Source organism: Balaenoptera musculus, chromosome 1 (genome assembly GCF_009873245.2).
Source record: "Balaenoptera musculus isolate JJ_BM4_2016_0621 chromosome 1, mBalMus1.pri.v3, whole genome shotgun sequence".
Classification (NCBI taxonomy): Eukaryota; Metazoa; Chordata; class Mammalia; order Artiodactyla; family Balaenopteridae; genus Balaenoptera; species Balaenoptera musculus.
Window position 1 is genome coordinate 11,870,453 of NC_045785.1, and position 18,357 is coordinate 11,888,809.

General features: G+C 40.6%; 1 protein-coding gene across 1 annotated transcript in view; it reads left to right on the plus strand.

Moving 5' to 3' along the window:
* The window catches only part of DNAJC16 (DnaJ heat shock protein family (Hsp40) member C16), a 37,526-nt gene that overhangs the window by 5,078 nt on the left and 14,091 nt on the right, over nucleotides 1–18,357 (plus strand). The window contains exons 3-7 of the mRNA XM_036858907.1: nucleotides 1,347–1,413; nucleotides 2,435–2,768; nucleotides 12,303–12,487; nucleotides 14,283–14,387; nucleotides 15,089–15,247. Of these exons, the coding sequence (XP_036714802.1) occupies nucleotides 1,347–1,413; nucleotides 2,435–2,768; nucleotides 12,303–12,487; nucleotides 14,283–14,387; nucleotides 15,089–15,247 (850 nt within the window). The remainder of the gene's footprint in view (nucleotides 1–1,346; nucleotides 1,414–2,434; nucleotides 2,769–12,302; nucleotides 12,488–14,282; nucleotides 14,388–15,088; nucleotides 15,248–18,357) is intronic.

Here is an 18,357-nt window from a genome sequence, read left to right on the forward strand (position 1 = left end):
CCCCTACAGAGTTCTGTATGTTAAATCTTCATTTGTGCAATTGCATTATTTTTATCTTCTCAGCCTTTGGCCTAAGTTTGAATATTGAAAGCACTTTTTTTTTTTTCCAGTCATCCAGAAACATACTTTGGAACCACCATCTTGTTTCCTTAAGTCATTATTTTCATTGACATCTAGCTGAGATTTTTTCCCTACTAATATTCTTAACAGGATTAAATATTTAAGGGAAGAATGATGTCTAAATTCAACAGCCAATAATTTGAAGGTTTTTTTATTTTTAGAGAAGTCAGAATATTGGTATAATTCATTCAAACATGTTCCTGCTAGAATAAGTTGGTCAAGTTATAAATTTTTTTTATTCCGATGTACTTGGTGCTGTTTTTAGTTGTCATTTGCTTCCCAGTGGATTGTTTCTTTCCAGAACCTTTCCTAGAGGAAATGTACTAGAAGTTAGCAGGAGTTATTACAAAAAAATAAGCTCTGTAATAGAATCTCTTAATAAAATGAACATTGAAAAATCAGTTGGTATAAAACACTGATTTAGATCTTAGGCGGTTCTAAGGAAATAAAACCCAGCCCCTACTTTCCAAAACTTTAGAATCCCCAAAGCTGAAATTGGTACAAATACAAGAAGATTACAGAATAATATATGGCAGCAAGATGGATACAGTTAATTGCCAGCTGTGTATAATAGTAAATATTAGTTCCAATATTAGTTGAAATCACTTTGTGTAAACTAGATTTTTCTCACATTTTAAAATATGTGGCCTTGTAATTATTATGCATTTGTAAGTAGGCAGTCAGGCAGATGGGATAACCAGGGGAAGAGTGAAAACTAAAATGTTCTAATTTGAACATCAGCAGCAAGATACCATTTGGAACATGGTTGTTACTAAACAAATTCATGGAGTATCCTAAAAACTGTTGGCTTTGTCTACCTGAGTTGTCAGAAGAAATACCTACATTGATATCATTCTAACATTGGGATGAAATGCTGCCATCCTGGGGAAAGAAGTTGGTTCTTACGGATAAGTGACTTTGACCTTGAGCTCCAGCAGTGTTTGGGAGCAGTGTAAAGACAGATACATATCCCACCTTCCTCAGTGAGAGTCTGGAGCGCTATCTGGTGCTTTGAAAATGTGCCCAGCTGAAGCGCTTTGGGAAGAAATGGCCTGTTTCACAGTTTCATTTACTATAGTCACGTGAAGCAACTAATTGCTTCTCCCATTTTTAAGAAACTGTCCTAACAAAATGCCCTTCCATTTGCCTCTGTGTATACGAAGATGTTAATTGACCATGTATAGAACATTAAATCCATCCTCACTGCCTGCCCGTTTGTGTTTCAGGCATCCTGACAAAAACAAAGATCCTGGAGCAGAAGACAAGTTCATTCAAATTAGCAAGGCTTACGAGGTATCGTGTCAAACTTTGTGATGTATCTTTTAGCTCTTATAAAATATATCTTAGGTGATCAGTCTTGTAAGGTCCTCTCGGAGAGGGCATGTTCCCCATGCCCTTGACCCCGTTTCTAGGTGATGGTAGAGACAACATATTTGGCCACATCCAATATGTTGAAACTAGTACCTGCACACTCAGCTCTTAGAAAAACTGGCCTATTTTAAAGGCTTTAATTGGAATTTTAGAAGTCACCCTGAACGTATGTCTCTATTTCCTTATATTACATGCTCACTTAGGCAGCACATTTACTAGAAACTTACATTAAAGAATCACAGAACAATTTGCCTATATTTATTAAAGTGAGTTAAGGTTACAAATACATTTAAACACAAGGTTTTTAACAGTTTTCCAACATATCAGCTTAAGTAAGTTGGTCTGGAATATGCAAGAAAGATAAGTCCATGGCTTCCTGATTTGTGTAGGGTAATGCTCTTCCACAGACAGTGCTCAGCTTATAGAATGATGCTTCATCCTAAAACAGGTTCTTGAATTTTAGACTTCAAAGTTACTTCTAAGTAAGACAAAGTCAGCTAACATACAGTCACAGAATTCAATCCTGTGACTACTTTTTGGTGTTCACAGCTTTCCATACCTTCGTTTGAATTACTCCAACCTAGATGGTATGACTGAGTCAACGTTCTCGAGGTTGAGCCCTAGCGATCAAAGTTATGTTAAGTTTTCTTTGCTTTATTGACGTATTTAGTAGTGTGATAGCTCAGAATCTTTAAAGCCAAGATGATCATGAGTAGCTACACAACTGAAGTATTTTGGTCTTGAAATACTTAATTTTTCTGTTAAGAGAAGTGTTTCATGGTATATTGAGTGATTGCATTTAAAACATCTAATTGTGTTGTATCTTTACATTTATTTTTTTCCTATGTCTTCCAAGCTGCCTACAGGAAAGTCCTTTAGATGATCTCTTTTTTTTGTCTTCGTTTCCCGGATTTCTTATTTTTTTTTCCCCCTTTCTTTATAGATTCTTTCCAATGAAGAAAAGAGATCACATTATGATCACTATGGAGATGCCGGGGAGAACCAGGGCCACCAGAAGCAGCAACGAGAGTATCGCTTCCGCCATTTCCATGAGAATTTTTATTTTGATGAACCATTTTTTCACTTCCCTTTTAATTCTGAACGGCGAGACTCAATTGATGAAAAGTATTTATTGCACTTTTCACATTATGTGAACGAAGTGGTTCCAGATAGCTTCAAGAAACCCTACCTCATTAAGATCACCTCAGATTGGTGCTTTAGCTGTATCCATATTGAGCCTGTTTGGAAGGAAGTAGTTCAAGAACTGGAAGGGTTGGGTAAGATCATTTTATTCCTTGGAAGATGTTGGTATAGGAGAAGGTGGCTTTTACATCTCTTGAATTTTATGGGATATTTGGGAGAAGGAACAGTTAATGTGACTTCTCTTCACAAATTCATGGTGACTGGTGTTTTCCGGGGACACATTTTCAGAGAGGGGAAATGTGTAAGCCACTTTCATCCTGCGTTACTAACTTGAAGCTTTATCTATATAGTCTCCTAACATCTAGTTGAGGGCCTAATATAGAGGAAAAACTTTAAAATTATTGGTTGAACAAAGCAGCCCTCGAGCACCAGTTTTAATGCTGGTAGGATCTGCAGGTTATCCTTATGGTGTTTGTGATTTCACTCTGTGTATTAATTTGCTAGGGCGGCCATAACAAAATACCACAGACAGGGTGGCTTAAACAGCAGAAATTTATTTTCTCATAGTTCTCAAGGTTAGAAGTCCAAGATCAAGGTGTCGACAGGTTTGGTTTCTTGTGAAGCTTCTCTCCTTGGCTTGCAGACGGCCACCTTCTCCCTGTGTGTTCACATGGTCGTCTCTGTGTATGTGTCTGGGTCTGGTGTATCACACTCTTTCTGTGACCCTAACAACCCCATTTTAACTTAATTACCTCTTTAAAGGCCCTGTCTCCAAATATAATCACACTCTGAAGTACTGGGGATTAGAGCTTCAACCTATGCATTTTGAGGACATACAATTCAGCCTATAACCCATAGTGTTCTAATGGTCATAGGTTACCACTCTCAAATCACAGATTAGCCTTTCCTTTGTTCATAGGCACCACTTAGCGCCAGGAAAGTTTTCGTGATCCAGGAAGGATATTTATTTTAATAACTTCTAAAAGTTGGAATTACTGAATTAAATGTGTGTGCGTGTGTATGTATGTTTTTTTTTTAGCTCTTTTTTTTTTATTAATATTACATTCATGGTAGAGTTTTATTTATTTATTTTTTTGGCTGTGTTGGGTCTTTGTTTCTGTGCTAGGGCTTCCTCTAGTTGCGGCAAGCGGGGGCCACTCTTCATCGCGGTGCGCGGGCCTCTCACTATCGCGGCCTCTCTTGTTGCGGAGCACAGGCTCCAGACGCGCGGGCTCAGCAGTTGTGGCTCACGGGCCCAGTTGCTCCGCAGCATGTGGGCTCTTCCCAGACCAGGGCTCGAACCCGTGTCCCCTGCATTAGCAGGCAGATTCTCAACCACCGCACCACCAGGGAAGCCCTGTATGTATGTGTTTTATAGGCATTCGCAGACCTATTGAGTAACTAAAAAGGGACAAACTCAACCATAGGGGCTGAGGGGCCTGGATTTCTCTGGAGAGCGTGCACCACTGAAAGCCATCAGTTCATTTATTCTAAAACAGAAATTTCAACCTGTTGTCCAGAGGCACTCAGGTACTCAGATTTGCCAGAATGCTTTCCTATGATGGAATCAAGTTCTTGGAAGACAAGGGAGTAAGTTTAGCACATGGTCTCACGTGTGGCGGGCGGTCAGTAGATGCTTTCTGTGGCGCCTGATGAACGAATGAGAGGCCGAGGTCAGGCGGAAGCCACCGGATTGGACAGCTGCTTCATCACACAGCACAGCTGCACTTTGTGCCATGCCAGGTGGTGTGCTGAAAGTCATTTAACCTCTTCAGTCTAGGAGCTGACATTAAAACCCCATAGCAGAACATAAACACTGACCCAGTGCATAATTTAGAACGGTAATGCATTTACACCAGGGTCAGGTCAGAGCCAACAGGCAAACATACATGACGTGAGGCAACATAGCACAGTGGTCAGCTGTTAGGAACACATGCCTTCGAGTCAGATAGACCAGTTTTCAGATCTCAGCTGTATCATTTACTACTTTGTGTCCTTGGACGAATTACTTAGCCTAAGTTTCTTCAGCTCTAAAATGGGGTTATAATGTCAAACCAACAGGATTGTTATGAATATTAAATGAGAAAAAATGCGTTTTAAGTGCCTGATATATATGAAGTACTTAATAAATGAACCTTAGAGAATTTCTGGTTAATGGGGTTTTCTGGTTTACCAAACTAAAATTTTTGAAAGCACCTATTTTGTAAATTCCTTTTAAAAATCTTCCTTAAATGTTAGTTTTCTTCAGCTCATAGACTGTCAAGCACTGACTTTTGCCTTATTTTTAGCTAAAGATGATTAGATGATTAGAAGCTGGCTGGACGGGAAATGGAGGAGTAACATTCAGGCAAGAGGGAACAGTGCAGGCAGGGCAACAAAGGGCATCCTCAGAAGAGCCAGCAGCAAGGTGTGACTTGAGTGCAGGTGAGAGTGGAAGAAGCAGGAAGAGCATGCTGGGAGCCAGGTGGTAAGGAGCCTTAAAGTCCAGGCTAAGGAAGCTGGACTTTAGTATGTAGTAAAGCCAAGAGTGATCTAATCAGATCTGTGCATTAGAAAGCTAACTGTTCAAGCTGCGTGAAGGACAAATTAAAGAAGGTAAGAATAGAGGCAGGGAGGTTACCAGTCCTGGCAAGACAGCAACCATTGGCCTGAGCTTGGGCAGTAGGAACAGAGAGGGGACAAGTGTCGGATATTTCAGGGGTAGGATCATGAAGGGACCTGGCACCTGAGGACCATTTAAATGTGAGAAATGAGGAAAAGAGAGGGAGTCAAGATTGACTCTGCATTCTGACTTGAGCAACTGGATGGGCAGGAAATACAGAGAAGAGTTGAACTGGGGAGAAGTGATTCTAAATAATGACTGTGGTTTGGACATACCAAGTGCAATGACATGACAATAATAATAGAAGCATAATAATAATAGCTTATATTTATTGACAGTTTACCGTATGCCAAGCACTAATGTGAATATCAACTCATAAACAACTCTTTGAGGCAGGTGCTGTTGTCATCCCGCTTTTATAGAGACTTGGCTCATATTGGTACCTTGTCCAAGGTCCCACAGTTGGTATTTGGCAGAGCTGGGATTCAAACCCAGGGAGTCTGGCTCTGTAATCCACGTGCTGAACACGATGCCCTGTCGCCTTTCAGGGTCCTTAAATCTGTGATGATTGAAGGTCTTGCCATCCTTTGGGGTTGTTGTGCTGTATAATCCTAATAAGTCAGGACTCAAAATGACAAGGATGGAAGAAGATGGATTTAGATCCATAGAAGCAATGTTTATAGGAATTTAGTCTGTTCCCCCACCTCACCCCCCAGGTATCCTAGAAAGCAGGTTTTGACTAAATGTATTAAATTAGTTTGGTGTTCCTCTTTGGAACATTCGGATTTGTTGAAGATTCCTGACAGTCAAGTTCCACTTGGAATGCTAGGTGACACTGAGATGAGATATCCCTGTATCCGTGTATCCATGGCCAGTATCCATGGCCGCTCCCTGTCCGAGCAAGGCAGCATTATCCTTTAAGACAGTTACTGCAGAAAATGTTTCTATTCTGAGTGAGAGAAAGAGCGGACAATCTTAAAGATTAGCTGGGTGGTCTGGGGAAGCCTGGACATTATCTCAGAATAACATAAAATGCTGAATTGCAGTAAATGAAGGAAATGGAACAGTTCCACCCAGAGAAGAAATGTTGTAGCTATTTAGATGGAATCAACGGTCATGCAGTTTGGTACTAACTAGTGTGCAAAAGCATCCAACATTTATAGACAACCACGCTGTGGAGGAGGGTCCAGAAATAGTCAGCACTGCCCCTGACCTTGAGGAGCTTACTGTTAATTGAAGAGAAAATAGGTACCCGGAAAATTCACACCAACCTCACATTTGCAAGTACAGAATAATATAGTACTACAGGAATAAGTAGAAGATGATAAGGAATTCATTGCATGTTCTCATTTAAAACTTTTTTCTTGGGAGTTCCCTGGCGGTCCAGTGGTTAGGACTCAGTGCTTTCACTCCCATGGCCTGGGTTCAATCTCTGGTCCAGGAACTAAGATCCCGCAAGCTCCGTGGCATGGCCAAAAAAATAAAAAACTTTTTTCTTAGTGGACCAAGTTCTATATTAAACACTAAAGTAAATATTATAACTTTTTTTTTTTTAGCATTTTACTTATTTTTCATTGTGCTAAATGCTTTGTATGGATTGTCTTTATCCCCAAAGTAACCCAACGAGGGAGAGACTATTATTATCCCTATTTTACAGATGAGGAAACTGAGGCCCAGGAAGGTTAAGGAACAACTGAGGTCACACTGTTCATAAGCAGCAGTGTTGGGGTATGGATCCAGAAGTCTAACTGTAGGGTTCAGTCTTAACCACTGTGCTGCACTGCTCAGAAATAAGTAAAACCTGGTCTTCGCACCCAGGAAACTCAACTAAGAGACACACCTGAATCATCACAGCACACTCAGTGCTCGCCAGGAGGTGCAGACAGTTACCAGGGCGTCAAGGAGGTTGCGTGTCTTGAAATCAGATATCATTTTAGGGAAACCCAATTTGGATAATCATGTAGTGTTTATCCACCATGACTTCTTATTTTAAAAGAAAGAATAATTCCTCTCTTTCAAGGAATTATTCCTAAAAATAGCTAAGTGTATAACAGCTTCATACTGTGTAGGAAAACGATCTGCCTAGATACTGGTTAAAGTATTTTTTTTTCCTCCTGAAGCTCCGTGTTCTTGATTTTGTGTTGTTTCACATCATTTTGCATCGTAGTAGTTTGTTTATTAACAGGTTTGTATTTAGCCATATTTGACAGTGCCATGTTCTTTCAGTTGGCTCTGTACCATCCCTTAAGGCATATGGAAAAGTTGAAAGAAAGATGAATATGTGTATGCAACAGAGGGGAAAATGAAAGAATTTCCCTAAAAGACGTGATACACATTTAGGATTGCATAATGAAAGCAAATACAATTTGACACCTCAAAAGAGAGATCTTTAGTACTTTATAGAAAGAACACCCTCTTACAAACTCAAAAAGAGGAGAAGATATTTGTATTTTTAATTCCCCGGGATCTGCAAATTAGCCCGAAACATTGATCTGTAGAAAAATCAAATGTTTCTGAAAAAGGTAACATACGCTTTGCCTTTCTTTTAAATTTGCTACTCAAGTTCGTGTGGATTCTGGTGTGTCCTTGTTATCCAGCCAGATTATGCTGAATCAAGATAAGAATAGGAGAACTGTACTTGCTGAGCTCGCTTTATGAACCTGGAACTTTGGAGTGTAGAGAGTTTGAAGGCAGAGGAGGAGACGATAGAAATTGTGTTGTTCACTGTGACTCAGAGACCCTAAGTCACCACCAGTCATAGTGGTCATTTCCCAGCCTGAGTCTTAGGGAGAAAACAGTGCTATCGACTTTTCTGACTCTTCCTTCCCAGCTTGGGTAGAGGGAGAGGAAGGGATTAGTTAGGTCTGGACTTTAAGGAATTTCGGTATTCTTATTATAATCTTAAGTATCTTTTCAAGAGGAAAAATACCACAAATTTAAACACCAAATATGTATCATTCTTTATGCTATTCTAATTCGTGTGATAGTCAATCTATAGGAAAGAAGTAACATTCCTTCAGAGTTTAGAAATCGGATTATAATATTAAGAATCGAAGTCCTTTGTAGAAATGACCCAAGGAACAGCCTTTTATAGACTGAGAAATGCTTACGTTTGATGAAGGTGATGTAGGTAATTCCAAGGACTCAATGGTAATTTTAAGTAAAATAAATGAAACCAATCACTTGTATTCTGTTTTAACTAGAAAAAAGCTATATTAATGGGAGCATAGGAAAGGTGGGGGGAGGATGACATAAAGAGTGAGAGTGTAACGTTGTTTATCCCACTCCACACAAGGAAGGGAGAGAGTCTCATGGAGGTTAAAATTCCATTCACGTAAGAGACAAGTCTCTAGATCAGACTTCACATGGTCTGGATGAAATAATACTTAATAATAAGAGTTGTAATTAATTAGGTGCCCACTATATGCCAGGCTCTGGGCTAGGCTTATTTTTATATTATGTCATTTAGTCCTCACAACAATTTATCTCCATTTTACAAATAAGGAAACTGAGGCTCAGAGAGGTTAAATGACTTGCCTAAGGTTGCACAGCTAATGGGTAGCAGAGCTGGAATTTGAATCTGGATCTGACTTTAAAAACTTTATTCATTTACTTGTTTTTAAAAAACTGAGTGCCAGGAACTAGTCTAGATATTAAGGATACAGCAGTAAACAAAATAGCCCAAAACCCCTACATTCATAGAGCTTCTATATTCTAGTGAAGAGAGGCAAACAAATAAAATATACAGCCTGCCAGATGGTGGTAGAGTGTGATAAAAAAAGGCTGGGTGCTAGGGAATGCCGGGGTGAGAGGCTTCAGTTTTTTTTTTATAAATTTATTTATTTATTTATTTTTGGCTGTGTTGGGTCTTCGTTTCTGTGCAAGAGCTTTCTCCAGTTGCGGAGAGTAGGGGCCACTCTTCATCGTGGTGCACAGGCCTCTCGCTGTCGCAGCCTCTCCCGTTGCGGAGCACAGGCTCCAGACGCGCAGGCTCAGTAGTTGTGGCTCATGGGCTAAGTTGCTCCGCGGCATGTGGGATCTTCCCAGACCAGGGCTCGAACCCATGTCCCCTGCATTGGCAGGCAGATTCTTAACCACTGCGCCACCAGGGAAGCCCGAGGCTTCAGTTTTAAATCAGGCAGATGAGGAAGGGCTCACTGAGCAGGTGGCCCGTAGCGGGCAAGAGAATGAGCTTCTGGAATATCTGAGGGAAGAGTGGGGGGGAAACAGCAAGCGCAAACGATCTCTTCAGTTTCCTTTGCTCTCCCAAGACTCCTGCATCCCTTGTCCTGATTCTGGGCCCACCAGCCACCATTCTAATTACTGATTCTAGTCCCAAAGTCTGGTAGAGGGCACCGCTGAATGATGCAGTTACTGGAAAGGCATATTCCCCAGGATCAGTTAAATACGGTGGCTTCTGGCCTATGTAGCAATCCCTGGTAAGGTCATGGATGGTGGGTCCGTCTCTAAGAAATTGATCCCTCCAGCGTTCGGAACCTAGGGTGGAAGAGGCTACTGGAGGCAGGAAGGAGCCAGGCTTTGCAGTCGGCTGGGCCTGGGTTCAATTCTTGGTCCTACTGCACACTAGCTGTGATGCCAGCTAGGTTGGCTCAGCCTCTCCAAGCACCGGCTTCCTCACCATGAAGATGACAATACTTAACCACTCAGGGGGGTTGTGGGTGTGAAAAGTGATAACGGATATAAAGCTGTAGGCATGCTGCCTATCTTAGAAAGGGCTCAAGACACGTTGATTGCCCCCTTGGACCTTTGCTGTGTGGCCACTTGACCTTGCTAGGTGACGTCTCTTCTCGCTTTACATGAGACTGGGTCTCTCAGGTATGTGCCTGCTATGTTCTTGTTCTTTCTCCTGCTCACACAATCTTAGGTGTACTTTCATTTACTGACATTGTTCTGTGGTTATTTTTAATGCGTCTAGTGTGATAGAATAGTGTACTAGACTTGACTCTAGAATATCAAGTTGGGATTCTTTTTCTGCAATTTTATCACCTCTGCAAACTGGGATAAGTCAGTTCACCTCTCCGAGTCTCTTAATCTGTAAAATGAGGGGAGTGGACTATGTGATGTCTGAGGTGCCTCCTTTCCTGCCCTTGAGATACTCATGGTCAGGTGGCCAGCATATAGATTTGTTTAGCCTACTCAGCAATTTTAAAGTATTACGTTTGCAGTCGCTGCCATTTACTCAGCAATTCCATTTGGGGGATTTATCTATCAATTAAGAAGTTATCACACAAGTACACAAAGATGTGTATACAGAGATGTACAAGGATGCCTATCGAAACATGCCTTATAATAGTGAAAGCCAGAAGCCATTTCAATGTGCAGCAATAAAGAATGGGTTAAATAGATTGACAGTCCAGTTTCAGTGATGAGCTCCTACTGTGTGCCAAGCTCTGTTCTGGTGCTTGGGGTACATCAGAGAACTAAACAAAGATCCCTGCCTTCAAACGGCTTACATTCTAACAGGGGAAGACAGACAATAAAAAATCCACAGAATGAGGAACTTGGGCGGTGTGGTAGAAGATGGTAAGTGCTGTGGAAAAGGGAAAGTGAGAGGCTTGAAGGGGATCCTGAGTGTGGGGAGGGCAGTTTTAAATATAGGAGTCGGGTCGTCCTCATTGAGAAGGACCTGCAGTTGGTGAGGGAGCCAGCTACACAGACGTCAGGAGATGCACCAGCGAGCACCGAGGCCCGAAGGCAGGAACGAACGTGCCAGTGTGTTTAAAGAAGAACAGGGATGCTGGGGGCTAGAGCAAGAGAGCATGAGGAGTGGGAGAGGAAGGGGGCCGGGGGGCCAGGGGCCAAGTCACAGAGGGTCTTGTCGGCCTTCGTGAAGATTGTGGTTTTATTCTGAGTTGAAATGGGGAGGCTTTGCCGGATTGGGGCAGAGGAGCGACATGATCCGTTGTTTATGTTTTAGAAGGAACAGTCTGGCTACCGTGTTGAGGACAGACAGTAGGGAGACAAGGAGAAACACGACACCATTGAGATTATTGCAGCAACTCAGGGGAGAGAGATGAAGATGCATAAGAGACGGGGTACAATGGAAGTGGAGAAAAACAGCTGGATTCCTGCTGTATTTTGAAGACAGGACCAACAGGACTTGCTGACAGATCGGATGGGGGGAGTGAGAGACGAGAGGGGTCAAAGATGACTCTTAAGACTTCCGTCCTGAGTAACGGGAAGGAGGGAGCCGCCATCAACGGAAATGGTGAAAGCCAGGGTAGAACAGGTTTGAGGAGGAGATCAGGAGTTTGTTTTTGAAAACTTTATACTTAGAGGTCTGTTAGACACCCAAGAGAAAAAGCATATTTACTGGCTATTAACATTTACTGTATCTCCAATGTTTAGCAGAGGAACTAGCCCTCCAAATACATTGGTTGAATGAAAGACAAGAAAAGTTATTCGAATACTAAGTGAAATAAGTGTCAGATGATCCCATTTTATTTTATTTATACCTGTGTATACATACACACACACATATTTGTGTAAGAAAAGGCACAGATACCAAAATACTAACAATAGTTATGTGGGATATGACCAAGTGATTTTAACCTAATCTCTTTCTCTTTTTGAGAATCTGTACAACATCTCTATAAAATAGTTTATGTAAAAGGGAGATGTGCTCTGAAAGGTGAGAAGACTATGATTCTAGCCCATCGTTAGCTTCTAGGTTTTTTCAACCATTGCAGAGTTGATGAACCCTTGAATTGTTTACAGGTGGTGTTCTTTATGAATAGGAACACTGTGGCCAGATTGTTCTTTTCTTTTGAAGTATTTCTTCATGATCTACTCCCAAAATTAGAAACAACGGACTGAAAGATAAAAAGATTTATAGCCCTTCTTAAACATTGCTAGATGGCTTTGCAGAAAAACTGAACCGATTTAGCATTCCAGCAGTGATAGAATGCCAGACAGTCTATCAGGAAAGATATCCCCTCCTACTAAGTCGGGATTTCAGTTTCACACCAAAAAATTACTTAGCAGCATTTTTTCACCTGCCGTGGGGGCATAAAAAGTCTTCATGGAGGTCTTCCATATTTTTCAGGCGTAGGAATCGGCGTGGTCCACGCTGGCTACGAGAGACGCCTGGCCCATCACCTGGGAGCACACAGCACACCAGCTATCCTAGGAATCATAAATGGGAAAATCTCCTTCTTCCATAATGCAGTTGTCCGTGAGAACCTGCGACAGTTTGTAGAGAGTCTTCTTCCAGGGAACTTGGTGGAGAAAGTAAGTACCTGGCTGAGAAGTAGTTTAAGAGGCTCCTGGGACTGCTGGCTGCCCTGAACTCTACCTGTGGTCATCCTCAGACCTGAGTTTGATTTGGGGCAGGGCAAGGCACATATTAATTAATTAATTACCCTAACTAAATCATTTAAATGAAGTCTGCCAGAGACTGAAAACTGAAACAGACGAAGTAGAGAGACTGAAAGAATCATCCTTGTCAAAACCGCTGGGAAGATTTACACTGTCATAGGAATCTGAGCCTAAAATGAGAGTGCCTCTTATTTTCTCAACAAAAAATTAGATCACAACATGGGATGAAGGAGGTCTTTCCAACTCATGCATTTGTTCGTTTAAAGATACTTTTCTTATGAGAGTATTCAAATTAAGTTATATTTGGTTATATATTTAACGATTATATCTATTGAAAACACCAGATTCCATGAAATCAGATATTGTTTTTGGAACTTTCAAAACATACAGCGATACAACAGTGTGAATAAATTTCACAAACAAAAGATTGAGCTAGAGAAACCAGGCACAGAAATTCACACAAACTATAAACTATGATTTTTATATTTAAGAAGCATTTTTCCCTCAGTATCTGAGGTTAGAGGTCACAGGAACTAGAAGAAGATTCTGATGTTGCTTTAAATGAAAATGATTCATTCCTTTAATAATACCAAGGAGAGTGAACATACAGATACTTCCATCCTACTTCTACACAGCCTGTCCCACCAGGATCATTTTCCACAGAAGAAATATTTGTTGGAGTTAACTTGAAATTGTCAGAGAGCATTGTAGCCTCCTAAAATGATGATAGGTTGTCCTGACAGGTCCTCAAACCTTTTTAAAATGCCTGTTGTATGTCAGACATTATGATAAGTGCTGAGGACACTTTCCAAGGAGCTCGCAGTCTAGTAGGTGATTGTTCCCATCCGATATGTAGAGTGCCCATCCTAGAGATTTGAGAAAGGCTTCCTGGCAGAAATGACCCCTGTACTGAGTTTGCCAGGTGAGAGAGAAGTAGGGAATGAGTTCCAGGCATACAGAGGTAGCCTGCTTTGTATGAAGTAGTCATTAGTGAGTGGGAGAAGACAAGATTAAAGGGGTTAACGGGAATCTCACTGTGAGGGTCTCCTTGAAGGAACTTGGACTTGGCCTGCAGGTGATGGAGCCATTGAAAGGGGCTGAGCAGTGGGGTGAAATGATGAGATTGAGGTTTTATATAGATCATTCTGGAAGCAAAGTGGAAAGATAAACTTTTTTGAACTACTATGAACATTTTCTAGGTAGAAATTTAATTTATTCAAGTTTTTAATTTGTTTTCTTGGGATTATTTTAAGGCATAAACAGGGAAACACAAAAGTAGCAATTCAGATGGCAGTGAATGAACTTATGTAATGTATAGGTGGGGTGGGCCCACTTATTTTTATTTAAGCCATTTTAAAAGAGCAGTTGTTGCATTATCTTCTAATAGATTAAAAAGTGCAGTCTATAATTGAGCAAGAACCAACTTTGAAAGCTCATTTTTTTTTTATAATATGGTCAGTAATTGTTTCAGAAAAGATTATGATTTCAGTCTGTAAGGGTTGGATCACATGAAAATATGAAATCAATATCTCTGTTCTTTTAATTAATTTTAGTCAAATAAAGGCAAAAATTTAGTTGTCTGCATTTTTTATTTTTTACAAAACAATCTTTTACACATATTTGATTTTGTTTAATTATCTCCTGACTGGATTATAATGCAGTTGTTAAGAATTAAATGTTGAAACTAACATCCTTTATTCAATTTAAGGTTACAGATAAAAATTATGTCAGATTCCTCTCTGGCTGGCAGCAAGAGAATAAACCGCGTGTCCTTCTGTTTGACCAAATGCCCGTTGTACCACTGCTCTACAAGGTACTTTAGGTGCTGGGGTAATGTTTTCTCTTATTTTGGTGATTTTCTTTTTTGTGAGTAATAGCTCATCCCAAGAGAAATGCTTGACGACCAGAAATTTGCTTTAACCACCATACACTGAGGACCTACTGATGCTATTACTGTGCTAGTACTTTCCACACACATAATAGCATTTAACCTTCAGAAGAACCCAGTGATACAGATTATTATCCCTACTTTTACTGAAGCTTAGAGTGGTTGTATAACCTGCCCAAGGTCTCCCATGTTGAATATCGATTCCCTTGTAGCCTGTCTGATTCCAAACCTGCCCTCTGAATATATACTATACTTCTATCTAGCACACCTCTGGTTATCACCGTGACATGAGATGGGAGAGGAAAGTGCTAAACCATTGGCATGGTCACTGCCATCTTACATAATTAGGGTACAGGTAATTCCTCAAACCTCCCACCCAGTACAGATCTCAGTAAGATGAATATCTTGGTCTGTCTGAAAAAAAGAATTAGTTGTTGTTTAGCTTTGTTGGTACGGTTTTTGTTCATGGAGCACCATAGAATTCCTACAAGGGTACGAGGGTGTAGCAGCCTGAGTGGGGCTGTATAAGCTAGCGTTCATCTCCACCCACTGATGAGAACAAGTCACACTTAATTTAGATGCTGTGCTATCAATTTCATTTCTTCCTCTCTGTTATGCCCTAACAGTTGACTGCTTTCGCATATAAAGATTATTTGTCATTTGGATACGTGTATGTCGGTTTGAGAGGGGCGGAAGAGATGACGAGGCAATACAACGTCAATGTCTATGCCCCCACCATCCTGATCTTTAAAGAACACATACACAAGCCTGCAGATGTTATCCAGGTATGTGAGTGTCACCTTGTTTCAAGATGGCCCTCCCATTTTATCTCAGGGTGTCATATAAATAAACAGCAAAATCGAGCAAAGCAGGAGAGGAGAAGAAACTAGTTTTAATCTCTTCCTTTAGGGACTTCCCTGGCGGTCCAGTGGTTAAGACTCCGTGCTTCCACTGCAGTGGGTGCGGATTTGATCCCTGGTCAGGAACTAAGATCCCACATGCCTCGCAGCGCAGCCAAAAAATTAATTAATTAATTAACTAACTAACTAAATAACATCACTGGAAAAAAAGAAAAAAACCCATAAACTAAGTTAAAGAACACACACTGAATATTTATCTGATCTTAAGATAGGGAAGGGCTAAAAACATTGGGGAAAATCTTGTTGGAAAATCTTAATAACTTGATTATAAGTTTTAAATTTTTATATAAATACTTAAGAATTTTTGATTAAACAATAAGGGAAGTAATTACAACCAATATAAAAGGGATCATTATCTTTAATTTCTAATGAGCTTCTTCTAATCAAGGAGATCAACCCAAAACTTGTTGAGAATGACCACTTAATGAGTACAGAATGACCACTTAATGAGTACAGAGTTTTAGGGTGATGAAAATGTTTTGGAACTAGATAGAGATGAGGGTTGCACAACACTGAATGTACTAAATGCCACTGAATTGTACACTGAAATGGTTTATTTCATGTTATGTGAATTTTACCTCAATTTTTAAAAAATTTTTTAAAACTTCCCCCCAAAACAAAATGAACAAAATCCTGAGAAGAGATTCAAGTGACTAATAAACACCTTTAAAAAAATAAATCTCACTAATAATCAGAGAAAAGCAAAATAAACATTTTCTTCTCTCATCAAATTGTTAAAGATTTTGGAAGGAAAAATACTCAGTAGAGTTGAGACTACAGAGAAAGAGGCACTTCTCTTTCTTGCCTTGCTGGAAGAAGCCTCAAAAGTTTTCAGAAAATCGATCGGGTGATAAAACATCAACTGCCTAGCAGAAGAGCACCCCTGAGTACCTACTGTGTGCCAAACACTGCTTTCTGTGCTGGGGGTGCAGCCCTGGACAAGATCGACAGAATTCCCCATCCTGTGTTCTAGTGGGGACGACAGACAATCAGCATAACATACTCTATCGTGGTATGTTATGTAGTGATACGTGCCAAGGAGAAAAATAAAACAGGGAAGAGGAACGTAGGGTATTAGGGGAGAGGGCTCACATTTTTAAGGTGGAGCAGCCAAGAAGGGCCTCATTAAGGTGACACGAGTAAAGACCTGAGGGAGGTGAGATTACCTTTTAGGACTCTATCCTAAAGGAATAGGAACTCGGGCAAAGAATTTCATACAGAGATGTTAAATATCATTCATAATACGAAAAATGAGGGGGAAATATAAACATCCAACGGCAGGATAATTACTAGTACATCCCAGAGACTATTATATAGCCATTTAAAATGGCAATTCGAGAATACTTAATGATGGGGATAATTTTCCTAACATAATGTTACAGAGCAAGCAGGATGCAGAATTGTATATGCAGTTTATTCACTGACCTCAGTTTTGTAAAGTGAGTGCATGTGTGCATGTGTACGCATAGGAAAAAAACTAGAAATAAATACATCGAAACATTAATGGTTATCTCTTGATGGCAGAATTATATATTATTTCAATATTTAGGTTTTCAAAAATCCCTATAATGAACATGTATTTTTTAATATTTTTAATGTTTTTTTTTTTTAAATCGTCAAGAACCCTTTGATACTTTCTCTTATAGGAGGCTAGAATGAGAAGAAAGAGAAATTCTATAAAATCCTTTATTTCATTCGTTCAATACATTCGTTGCCTGCCTGCTGAGCACTAAATACAGAACAGCTCTGACATCCCGTGTTAGTCTTTGTCTTCCCTTGACTCACAGTCAGGGGAGGAGAAAGACCGTCCACTGTAGTAGGTGTCTCACTACGATGTGGGGTTCCTCCGGGTGCCATGTGGATGTAGAAGGGGTCCTGAGGCTATGGGACTAGGGTAAGGGTGTTGTGTGTGACAGAACCAGATGGGGAAAGTGGATGGTAAGGAAGGGAGAGCAGGTTTAAGAAGAAGGTAATGAGTTCAGTTGTGGACATAAGAATTAGAACTGCCTTTAGGAAATCTAAGGGGAGATGTCCATCAGGCGGGGATCTAGATCCAAGGAAAGGCAGAGGGGCTGGAATAGAGATTTGTCAATCATCAGTGACTGGTTAGAGGTTGAAGTCTTTAGTGTGGGGAGATCTCCCAGGCATCATATGTAAAGTAAGGAGAGAAGGCAGCCAAGGACAAAACTCTGGACAACCACCAGCAAATAAAAAGAGGGGATGCCTGATGGCGACTAAGAAGGAGCCAAGAGAGAGTCAGGAAGCAAACGAATGCCAGTTGTGGAAGAGAGGAAAGAAGGTCATCTCAATCCAAGATTAATCTGTAAGATTTCCTAAATTGCTTTTTAGTGATAGCTTGTACTCTTGGGAATTGTTATTTATTTATTCCCTGGGGAAAATCGTTAATCAAATACGTTAACAAAATTACTGGTACAATGGATGCTTTACCAGTTTGCTCTTTATGAATATAAAACTGCATTCTTAACATAAACTGAGTCCTCCCAATGGCAAGGGGCTTAGTATAACACTAGTAGCACTAGTGGTTTCTCTTAGCTCTAGTTAATTTGTTTTCATCTGCTGTACAGTGGTTACGGCCACATGATAATGGGTTTATTCATTCTTCTGTGGATGGACATTTCGGGGCTTTAGGACCAGTGATGCCGTGGACATCACGTGGATCCCAGTGTACCCAATCACAAGTTTCTACAGGACGGCAGTTTTAAAAATGTGGCTCACAGACCCCTGGGGGCGGGAGGGTCCAAAAGACCCTTTAAGAGAGTCTGTGAGATCAAAGCTGTCTTCACAGGAACCACTAAGACATAATTTGTCTTTTCTCTGTGTTGACTCTTGCACCGATGGTGCAAAAGCAATGGTGGGTAAACTTTCCAGTGCATAACCACCAAGTGCACACACCAAGGCCCGGGCACCAGGCTGCCGGTGGCCCTGTGTTCTTCACTCCTAAGCACTCACCATAA